Source organism: Lissotriton vulgaris, chromosome 12 (assembly GCF_964263255.1).
Source record: "Lissotriton vulgaris chromosome 12, aLisVul1.2, whole genome shotgun sequence".
In the NCBI taxonomy this organism is placed as follows: Eukaryota; Metazoa; Chordata; class Amphibia; order Caudata; family Salamandridae; genus Lissotriton; species Lissotriton vulgaris.
In genome coordinates this window covers 278,447,765-278,460,001 of record NC_141700.1, presented here as the reverse complement: position 1 = coordinate 278,460,001, position 12,237 = coordinate 278,447,765, and the positions used below count along the sequence as shown (strand labels likewise).

The following is a 12,237-nucleotide window of genomic DNA, read 5'->3' as shown; positions in this document are numbered from 1 at the left end:
GATAGCTTGAGTCCAGTAGCATGGAGAGGATGGATTTAGGTCCAGATCTCTGTACTGGGGTGAATGAATGACATTGTTTTGCATTCTGTCCATCAATTGTTTTTGCATTTGTCACCCCGAGTGGGATAGGAATGCCCGGACGTGGATCCCTTGCTCTCCATGCCACTGGAGTCAAGCTATCTTGGCTGATGAGGGCTGAAAACCCGAAACCGGTCCTAGGATGCTTGTTTCCAACCAAGGAGGACCTGTCCTGGCAGTTCGGGCTGGACTGTTCCCATTGGGCGCAAGGTCAAGACTGATTTGCATATGGCTGGGTCCAAACTGGAATGGCATGGTGAGCAAAAAAACGATGGATTTAGGCCCAGATCTCTGTACTGGGGTGAATGCATGACATTGTTCTGCATTCTGTCCATCAATTGTTGTTTTGGCATTGGTCACCCCGAGTGGGGTGGGTAAAACCATCTTTTATTCCACAGATCCCACTAAAACAATGCTTTGAATAAATAGCAATTATCCACCACTCAAACAATGAAAAACTAGGACTGCTACATTTTTATAGAATATATTTTCAATTAAACAGAAAAATACATTTTGATTGCCTGAAAAAAAGCACCCAACGATTTACTAAACATGGCAATTATACAACTTTAATATGAATAACTGTGAGCTCTGTTCACGTGACCTTCAAAACAGAAAGGCATTGCTAATAAAAAAAATAAAAAAAACAGCATCACGTTGTAGCAAAGAATTCTATATTATCGCAGTTCATTCAGTGTGGGGGCCCACAAGGTCTGTCCAGGCTTGCCTAAAATAGGTGTATGGTGTGCCATTAGAATTCTGCCACATTTACGGTCAGGTAAACTGTACTCAATCACTGCCCTTGAGTATGGAATTGAGGACAAGATACATCTTCATATTTGAAGTGGGCATCCAAAACTATCGATTCTGCTAAAAGGATTGTCCTGTGATATCCCTTGCCAAATTCATAACTCCAGATGGACCACAAACAGCTTACAATTTTGAAAATCAAGCAAAGGTACTGGAAGACTGCATCAAATTCGCTTTAATCATTCTGACATTGTGGGATTCCATTCAAGAACAACAGCAATATTAAGGAACGGGCAAACAAATGACTTTACAATTTATCAAGCATAAACTGCATGAATGTGGACATTATCCCAAAACGCATAATTCTGATCTCTGTGGACCTGTGTATTCCCGTTTGTTCAGGAATCAGGATTATCCTTAAATCGGGTGTAAATAATACTCATCATGAGTTGTAGTTAATGATTTATTAGTTCATAAGGACCTTTCAATCAGCAGAATTAGAAAAACAGCTGTCTTGCTCTCAAGAGACTTTGAATAGATCAAAAAATGTGGGGGTCGGCACAGAAACAGGACTCTTGTAACTTAACTAGTGCCACCAACTAATTCTGTGAAGTACACATCACTCCGAGCACTGGTGCTTCTGCAACTTCTGCACCAAACTCACTAGAGTTAATTTGTCCTCCGAATATGCCCACACATACAGTGATCTGAGGACATTCCTAAATCCTCCAACACCCAGGAAGTAGGGCCAACAGTGTACCCATTGTTTCTATCGTTGCCTGAAGTACAATCACCAGTTCAATTTAGCAGTTCTAAGCAGACAATGAACGTTCTGTGAAACCTTTCTGTACGTATGAAGATGTTAATCATGCATAAACTGAGGGAGACCTGGGTGTATCCTACAGTCACTAGTACTAGTCACAGTAACGTAATGTTCCATTGCATCACCCTGATTATCAGACAGACTTCCATGCAAACTGTGAACGGGAAGCAAAGTAGAAAGATATTGGAGGACTTGGATGCTAAATGCAAAAATATTTTTATGTTTCTGAAGTGATGCTTGTGACAATGTTGCTTTTGCGTGCTGCAAACAAAGTACCCTTAAGTGTTTCTATTAGTAATAATCACCTGGTATACAATGCAATACAAATTGTCACATAAGCACTGAAGCGACAACAAAACCCGAGGTCCAACATTTTCGATCTATGGGGTATAGAAACGGCAACCAAGGGCAAAGAAAAAAAAGAGTGCATTTTTTTCTGTTAACATTGTTAACAACAGAATCTACTGGCCATTACATTCTACAAGCCATCTCTAACTAGGCAAATTCGATGAGCCGGACATCTTCACCCGGTCCAGCAAACCATGGTGTGAACCACCTGAAGGAAGAGAATCAAATATTTAGCACCTTGTGGCAACACAGTAAAGGAAGCCTGTAGGCGAGACCCAGTGGCACTCCCATATAGTAGTGACATTCAGTAGGTTACATGAGATTATCATTGTAAACCATTTGCTCTGAAATATTAAAGAAACAATACCCATAGCCACTTTTAGCAAACTATAAATCGTAAAGACCAGCAACTGCATTAAATCTATTTTGTCACTTTAATCTCTTGGAGCACTTACATAAGACAACAGTGTTCTAGAGTGTATGTATAAGTGCACTATGTCACAACAGGTGGAGTCCTTAGAAAAATGAGGATGTAAACTGTAATATCACTTTAAAAAGAGTAAGATCTATAACAAGTTTGTACCTCCCTATGCCCAACAGAGTTTAGATACTAGTAGAGCAAAACCCAAGCCCAGTGGGACAAGGATGTACACAGATCCTAATAAGTTTGAAAGCAATGGCTTAACCAGGAATTAGGCTTTAGAACAGTTATGTGACAGCACATGCTATGTTATATACATTTCCCACTATTTAACGGCTAAGCACCATCACTACATTGTTTGACGGTGGTTGGCCTATGCATTCGGACTGCTGTAGGCCATCCCTGAATCTCTCATTTTCAACTTCCTAACAATCACAAGCGTTTCCCTATAGCTGGGACGGAAAGCCAGGTCGCAGATTAAAATAAGATAAATTACTCATTCAAATTCAATGAAAACTCTCTCGCTGTATTTCCTTTCAAGTGGACTCATTCTTAAAGGGTTCTGCTCTCTGATATGTAAGGTGCTGCTTTTGAGGAATTCGCCTCATTATAACGAGGCAAGGCCAGCAGTTGACAAGAGGGTGAGAGCCAAGACAATGAATCCCGACTGGTACACCTGGGGTATCTTGAAACCCTTTCCAAGATCCCATGCCTGGGGAAAACACAAGAAAATGGAAGAAAATTAATACAGGACGGAAAATATAAACAACACTATCGCACATGAATCTGTATTGCTCTAAAATCGTAATACCTTAACAGAGGCCTCCAGTACATTCTAGTTCCTATTATGTAATATATGTCAAGATTTGGTGTTCAAAGTATCACCTCTAGCCCGATGCACATTATTCTGTTATGTGGATATTCAATGATATAGGCTTTCCTTTCAGCAATATTGTGACCACAGAAGCATAGATAGTATTGGAGAATTCTATAAATTGTGCCCACTTAAATTTAATATATATGAAATTTGCATATTGCAGCATTAAAAAATTCTATAAATACAATCTTTTATCAATATTTCAAAGCACATTGGCGGCCAAACTTGCTCACCTAGATTTCTCAAAAAAAGCAGAAGCACATAAAGACTGGCACCACTAAACCTGCTCAGTGTTGAACTCTGACTCTCGGAACACAAGACAAAAGATACTTGCCCAAAGGGGAACACCAAACCGGAAAGAGCAATAACATTAAGCATGCAATGTTACAAATTCTGGCCAGCAAAAAAGGCTAGGTGTTAAATCCTGTACACACACAAAGTATGAGACAGACAGACACAGACACACACACACACACAATAATCCATACCAAACCCATTCAAAACAAGCATTTGCAATGCAATAGGTCTCGCATTAGGAAAGTTTGAGCTATTGGTATTGTAAATGGCACATTTTTTATGTATGTGTTGGTTTTGAAAATAGCGAAATTAATAGCTTTGTCATTTACAATGCCATTAGTTTCAACTTTCACAAATGCGACACATATAGCATTTGTAATGCAATATGTGTTGTATTTACGTGACTTAGATGTATTGATTTTAAAATAACAATGGCTTTTAATTTTGATGGCAATGGGCAAGTGGGTACTGGCAGTAACAGCGCTGCCAGCGATACATGGCCCCTAGCATTAATAATATTGACAAAGACCAAATGGGTACTGGCAGTAAGGGCGCTGCCACCTGGTACACTGGTGCTACCAAATAGATTGCTGGTAGCATCACATAGAAGTATATTAGGGCCAGGGTGGTGGTATGGTATCGGCTGAGGGGTTGCACACAGCTTGTAATGGACACAGAGGTGCTACAATAACATATTAATGCCGGCCTTGCTCCAATGATTGTCTCCAGTGAGAGTTAATTGCGGAATATTGAAAGTTATCATAACTCTCTCCTGCACTATGCGTTCTGATTATCTGTTCTTTTTTATGGCAGCTTTTGGCAAATTCCTAACGGCACTGGTATTAAATGGCTAGTTAGTCTGTTGATGTGATATGATAGGTACTGATTTGACTGTACATAGACGTTTAAGCCAAGAATTAAAAATACAAAAATACATGAAAAACATTTTACAACAAATACATTGATACTGGGATTAAGAGTGCCCAGTGGGGTACTGTCACACCGAGAATCTTCGTTGGCATTAAGGGTGAGCTGAATGTTGGCAAGAGTGGCATGGCCCCGGGCAGGAATTCTGTTATTACCAATTAAATCGGTACTGCTATTACGGATGCGGGTACAACATGCATGCTTACTGGCCTTAAAGGGGGGCAGAGTGCTGGCATCAAACACAGAGGTAAGGGCAACAGGGTCCCTGGCATGAGTTACGTGCCCAGGCGTAACTCGAAACGACAGGAAAAGTACCCCTAAAACCTCAAGGTGGCAAAGCCCACACGTCAAAGGCCACATGAGTGTAAACACAGCGCGCGCTGAGAAGTGAACATCAGGAAAAGGGTCCACTCGCAGCCGCGAGATTTCCACACACAGCCAACCACACCACACAACTGAAGCCATCAAAAAAGGGCACCTGTTCCGCAACTTTTCTAGAACAAGGATTTGCTATTCTTGTAAAATGTTGTATCCACCATCAAATGCAGGCTGCTGCAAAACTATCATTGCGCGATTTAAAAAAAAAAAAAGTGCCAGAAAGTACAGGCGTCAGTCTATAAAATAGCTACAAGGGGCTGCATGTAACATCTCTTTGTCCTCGTGTATGATGCGTTTAAACAAAACAACAAAACCTTAAAAAAACGAGAGTGCCGCCGCGCTGCCCGCGGCGACCCGGAAGCTCTTGGCCGGCCGGCCAATCCGCTCGCGGCCGACCGGAAGTCCCGCCTCCCGAGGTCCGCGAGCCCGCCGGCGCATGGAGCGCCCTGCCGTCCGGTGTAGCCCGGGTCCCCAGGAGGGGGCCGGGGAGAAGGAGGAGTGTGGCGCCTGTTGCGGGGCTCCTCTGACCTGAGGGAGCCCCGATTTAGATGAGGAGACGCGCCGTGAGGAGCCCCCCCGGAAGAGCGCAGTTGGTGAGTGGGGCCCAGGGCTGATGTAAAGTGCGTGCGTGCCTGTGTGTATGCCTGGGGGGGGGGGGGGGGGGGGGGGGGGGGTGTGTGCGCGCGTGTGTTCGCGAGGGAACGTGTGTGCGCATGCGTGACTGTGTGTGATTGAGAGAGAATGCGAGGTAGGGGATAGTGTGCCTGTATGTGTGCCTGTATGGGTGCCGTGTGCATGCGCATGCCTGTGTGTGTGTGTGTGTGTGTGCGTGCGTGCATGCAGAGGGGTGGGGGCTGCCTGTGTCTGTGAGCAAGGGCGTTGCGCATGCGCAGCTACCAGACGCTCGCTCCCGAGGTGAAATCTGACCTCGTCAAAGCGCGCGTCTGGTAGCTGTCCACATTCCTAAATACGGGCCACAAAAGGTGTTGCGCATGCGCAGCTACCAGACGCTCGCTCCCGAGGTGAAATCTGACCTCGTCAAAGCGCGCGTCTGGTAGCTGTCCACATTCCTAAATACGGGCCACAAAAGGTCTGAAGCAGACACTCTCAATGCTCACGCATTGAGAGTAGGTCTGCTCGACCTAAAAACGCAGGTGTAATGAATAAAGATTCCAAAAAAGATAATAGTCTGAAGCAGTAGAAGTATGTAGAACTTCAGCGGCGCATAAGGAAGGCTGGACAAGATTCAGACTTACTTTTAGTAAGGTGTACAAATCAAAAGGCATATAAAAAGCGTATACTTCAAATCAAGTTCACAAAAACACACATTAGCAATTCCCACCAAAATGTTCAAGCAAAATTAACTACACATCCATACAAAATAGTTTTGAAAGTCTATGAAAACCAATTTGAACAGGGAAACGGTAAAATGATCAGATAGCGGTCTGTGAGTTGGGACGGTTGTTTTCAAAGTAGGAAAGTGGCAAATAAATCAGGTGAACTTGCCTTTGTTTATGGGGTCGACTAGTACTTGAAAGTTAGTGCTGGTAAGCAAGGCTAGACAATTTTTATAAACTTCATTTCCCTACAGCAGTAGTGTTCAAAAGCTAAACCCAAAGAGGGTTCCACACGTTCATGTAGGCTGCTAAAAAGACCAAACAATATATAGAAAAGCTCTATTCAGGAAAGGTTCACTTAATGTGGATGGTAGCTTCCATTGGTAGGTTCTTCTTTTGTAAATGTCCTAAATATTTTCATTCTCTAGAAGGCTGCAAGTCAGAGCTGAAGAGTAAAACGCGGCTATGCTTGCAGCAGTTAGTAGATATTAACTAGCTTAGAGAGCTGGCAGTATTCATGAATGCTGGGGAATGGAATCATTTCCACAGTGGCGCTTTGCCCTGGTTTTCAGAAAGAGTTCCTTCCTGATTGGTAGAGCTCTACCGTTGGTAGTACTGTACACCACTTGTCGAAATACAGTCCGAGTTCAGACGTGGGATCCTGCAAATCAGAAAGGATTTTTTATGACCAGGTCCGGCTCATCACTTGTCAAGTGTGTGCAAGGGTTGCTCTCAATCCTCCAGTGAACAGGCTGGTACAGAGCTTACAGCAGGCATGCTATTTGCTCCAAGGAGATACTTCTGCTGGGCTCAGTAGCTCCTCTCCAATCATCGATTCCAAAGGTACCAGACAGGAATGTAGCTATTTGCTCAGCAGGTGCAGTGAAATCAAGGCCAAGGTGAGTGTCTGCCCACTGCTACCCAACTATGTCAGTCTACTTTATTACATAAATCATATGTCTCCCCCAGCACCACACACTACCAATCCCCCCCAATCACTCCCAGATATAGACAATACAGAGCTTGCACAACACAAACCCAGTTTCATGTACATGCCACCAACTACCAAACGCCATCAAACAACAGAACTGACCTCCAGCTCGTGCTTATTAACATTCGGTCTACTGTACTGCACACACCAGACATCAAAGACCTTGTCACCTACCACAAGCAAGATGCTCTCCTTAACAGAAACATGGTTTACCCCCACATACTAGATGTCCTTCATGCAACAGGCTGCAGCATTCATATTGTGCATCAGGAGGACCATACATCCTCCTTGTCCTGTACCCTAGGCAAGGAAGTAATACTCAAATGAAGTTGCAGACATGCCACTTCCCACTCTCTCTCTCTCTCTGCGACTCATCATCAAGTCTTTATTGGGTTAGTGTACTTAATAAACCATAAAAGAATATCCTAAGGCAAGTACGTTTATTGATGAATAGTTAGTAAAAACTATTGCAATTACAAAAAGGCATACAAATTATGCAGGATATTACAACATGATATTGCAATATTCACATTTTGGAAGGATAACAGATAAAAACATCCTAAGGAATGTAATAGATTTTACAGAGCAACTGGGGTTTACAATAGTAATACTGCATTGTCCGCATATAATAGGGAAACAGTGCGTGGGTAAACTCTCGTAGCATCTGTACCTACGGATTGGAGCTTCTTGTCTACACCATTTATGTATAGAGAGAGAGGAAGGGGACAAACAAAACTCTGCCCAACTCCTATCCTTAATTTGAAGGGCAGTGTTAGTTACCCAGATGGCCTAAAATGCATCCTGGCAGGTAAGTTGTATATGTTAACCAATAAGGAAATTACGTCCTTTAGTGCGCCAAGCAAGTGCATTAAGTGCCATAATTTACTATGATTTACTGGATCAAAAGCACTGCACAGATCCACGAAGCCCATGTGTAGACTCCTCTCCTTCGCCCTTGTATACTTTGCCACCAAATGATTCCGATTGAGGCACTGCTCCACTGTGCCCAACTCTTTTCTAAGTTCAAAATAAACTTTGGTCAGAACTGCATTTTCCTTCTGCCATTGTTCCAATCTCTCCAGAATAACCCTTCCAAGCATATTTGCGGTGAGTCTAGGAGAGATATAGGTCGATAACATTTCAGGTCACTTTTAGATCCCTTCTTAAAAATGGGAACAATAGTTGTGTATGAACAAAAAGGAGAGACGTGTCCAGCACCTGCCGCAATTAAGACCATGGTGAGCAAAGAAGCCCACAGAGATAAGTATTTGCATATGTCCGGAAGAACACTATCAGGCCCGGGGCCTTGTTCTTTGAACTTTTATCTGGAGCTCTAATTACCGCCTCAAGTCTGATACAAATGGGATCTAGCTGGGAGATTTGATTTACATTGGGTCCAGAACCACTAATTCTTGGGAGGTTGAGGGTATATGTGAAGTGATAAACCCATACGTAAGCCGGATTAGAGCAGTCTATTTTAGGGGCCAGATTGTCCTTAAGAAAAGGCATATTTCTAGATATCCAAAAGAGGGACATGTCTGTTTCCAGTTTGTCTATGCCTTTTCCTTTTGCACACTTTTCCTAATGAGTAAGACCTTTTTGTATCAGTCTCTACAAGCCTGAATGAAGAGCCTGTCCCTAGGGTACAAGTGAAGTTTTGCACTAGTTGACTCTTTAAATCAAACAATCCCTTGCTTGAAGATCCGGTACCCTTTACTCCGTGTTAAGAGTACATTTATTGCGTTTAAGATACCTTCGTAAGACTTAATACGATCCACTTCCAAGTCTAAGCAGGTCATAAAATGATGTCCGTTAACAATTTGGGATGTTATAAAGCTAGATGGATCTTCTCCAGACTACTTGATTTTAACCCCGTTCTGCTATAATATTTAATATCATAGGTAGCTCCAACGGGTGTTGTAAGTGCATTGATACAGTAAGCACTACTGGGTTATGGTTGCTTACAGTTTTCCTCAACACTTAAGTAAATAGGGAGAGTCTTGCCTTTAACTGAGACTAATATATGATCAATAGTACCCTTAGCACCTTGTCTAATAGAAGTGGGTAGCCGCATATCGCTGCTATACAATAAACATCGGCCATAAGAAACAGGTTACTTACCTGTAACTATAGTTCTCCAGTACCGAAAGCTTTCATGGAGTCACATGCTTGTATCATTCCCCATCGTCATGATGGGAGTCCCCGGTATTTAAAATAGTGGTAGTAGACTTAGTATAAAAAATAGTACACTGATGGGTATAGACTAGAAAGACATAGGCCTCTCAGTTTATTAACCTATCATGGTCATTATTAAAAAAAGATCCAAATTTCTGCTTCAAACAATCTGCATCAGTCACCCTCTAGAACCCTCCAGAGAGAAAAAGGTCAGGACGTCAGATTTTCAAGCACAAGAGCTAACACAATTATGCCCACAAAATGAGGTGCAACACCCCCGGGGAGGAATGTGGGTTGCATGTGAATCTATGAAAGCTTTCATAGATTCACATGCTTGAATCAGAATAGCAAGCAGATGGTAGCACATTTACCATAATCTTAGAGCTTAACTGAAATATGCATCTGTAAGACTTGCAAACAGTCATCAAATAATATACGAGATGACAATAATACAAATCATTAATACAAAAATTCCTGTAAACTGCAGCATGGTAAACGGTTAATCATGTGGAAATGTGATACAGAAGAAGCGGTAGGAGGGTATACAGGGGTGGCTCACCTTAGTGGAACATATGGCAAAGTACTGCTTGACCCACTACCGTGTCATTTAGTATTGCTGAACCCAGGCAGTAGTGCCGGGTGAATTGGTGTGTGGAGTGGTGTAGCTCACTGGTTAGAGGCGGCAGACCCGGAAGCAGAGAACGGCCCGGGACCAGGGTTCAATTCCCGACGCGGCAGGGTCGTGGACCAGGGTCAGCGGACTCGATAATTCTCGCCCCGGTGCCTACTCTAACCAGGGATCACACTCGGCAACTCTGGGCATTAGCTTGCCTCATCTCTACAACGGCCCCCCACATTCGCCGGGGATGCCTGGTTTCACCTTGGAGATACCCAGTAGGGACCATCTCACAGGGATAGCCAGGACGGGTTCCCCAGCGGTCTACAGCGCCACGACGCCTCAGGGCAGCAGTGCGCTTTACAAGACACATACATTTACAGGTGTCTATTCTTTCACGTTGCAGCCCCGCAGATTTCTGGAAGTCACTACCGCAAATTAAGCTGTAGATGTCGACACCTCCCTCGTGGAATGGGCTCGGACTCTTGCAGATAGAGGTCCTCCTGCTCTGGGAGGACAAAATGTTATGGCACTTGCAATCCATCTAAATATACTCTGTTTGGAGAACGGGAAACCTTTTCTTGGCGCACCGAATGCGACAAACAATTGAGATGTCTCGCGGAAAGGCTGAGTGTTATTTAGATGAAATTGTAAGCAACGCCGGTCATCCAGTGAATGTCGAGCCCTCTCTGCATGTTGTTGGATCCGAGAAGAAAGTTTTAAGTACCACCAGTTTGTTTAGGTGGAAATCAGAGGGAGCCTTGTGAATGAACTTCGGATTTGTGCATAGCAGAACTCCATATGTTTGAAATTGCAAAAAGGGTTCCTCTATTACAAAGGCCTGAATCTCATTGACCCTTCTGGCAGATGTCAAGGCAAGGAGCAAAGCCAATTCCCAAGACAGGAACTTTATATCCGCTATGTGAATTGGTTTGAACCTGGGTTTCATTAACTGTGAGAGGGCAGTGTTCAATTGCCACATTGGAGGTCTTACCGGAGGAAACATTCAAAACAGTCCTGTGAGACGTTCTCTTATAACTCTAGAGGACCACAGAGGTGGAGAAGGTGGTGATCTTCTACATCGGGAAATGCCGCTAAATGAACCTTTATCGAACTATGAGCCAAGCCTGATGTTGCTAGTTATAAGAGGTAAGGTAAGACGTGTTCCTAAGAGGAGGACAATGGGTGTATGTTCTCTTGATGACACCGGATGCAGAAGCGCTTCCATTTGAGGTGGTAAGTCTTGTTGGTACTCTCCACCCGCGCCTTGGCTAGTACATCTCTACACTCACTAGAAATGCTCAGGTGTTGGAACTCATTGTATTCAGCAGCCATGCTGACAAATGCAAGTTCTTGAGACCTGGGTGAAGGATCTGGCCCTGGTTCATGGTTAGAAGATTGGGGAAATCTGGAAGTCCAAGGTGTGGAACCTGCAATAAAAGAAGCAGTTCTGTATACCAGTGCCAACGCCGGAGCGATGAGTATCAACTTGCATGGTTCGGTTAATTTCTGCCTCAGAATTTTTGGGAGAATAGGAATGGGAGAAAAGGCATAGGCAAAGATGCAAGACCATGCAATTGAAAAGGCATTCCCCCATGACCCCTGTTGGGGATGCCAACTTGCATAGTATCGGCATTTGCGGTTCTGGTGAGCTGCAAACAGGTCCAATTCTGGCGTTCCCCAGATACAAAATATGTCCTGTAGCGTTTGGTAGTGGATGTCCCATTCGTGACACAATGTTGTCAACCTGCGTAGAGTGTCTGCAATCGTGTTCTGACGTCCCGGGATGTTGCTCTGCTCAGAAGCGGATTCCATGAGCTAGGGTCCATTCCCATAAGACCTGAGCCTCTCCGGAGAGTTGGTGAGACTTCGTAGTGGTATTGTCCGTCCGAGTAACATAGATGAGTTGCGAATTCTGGGATGAAATGCCTGTAAGCCGAGATGCACCGCTTTCAGTTCTAGCACATTTATGTGGGATTGAAGTTTCTGGAGATAAGCCTCCCATCCCTTCAAGGACACATTTGTTGTCACCACTAGCAGAGCAGGTACTTGTTACAAGAAAAGCCCTAAAGACAGATGATTTTTGTCTATCCACCACCATAGGCCTTTCACCAGGCGTGGGGTTACGTGGATGATGTCAAAGGATCCTCATGATTGGACCCACTGCTTGTCCAGTTCTTCTGGAATTGGGCGCATCTTGAGACGGCAGAAAAGAACTA

General features: G+C 43.8%; 1 protein-coding gene across 1 annotated transcript in view; it reads right to left on the bottom strand.

The window, feature by feature from the left end:
* Positions 1-546: 546 nt before the first annotated feature.
* SDHC (succinate dehydrogenase complex subunit C) overlaps positions 547-12,237 on the bottom strand; it is a 142,831-nt gene continuing 131,140 nt past the window's right edge. Inside the window, exon 6 of the mRNA XM_086945045.1 lies at positions 547-3,132. Coding sequence (XP_086801171.1) covers positions 3,028-3,132 — 105 coding nt within the window. The 3' untranslated portion in view covers positions 547-3,027. The remainder of the gene's footprint in view (positions 3,133-12,237) is intronic.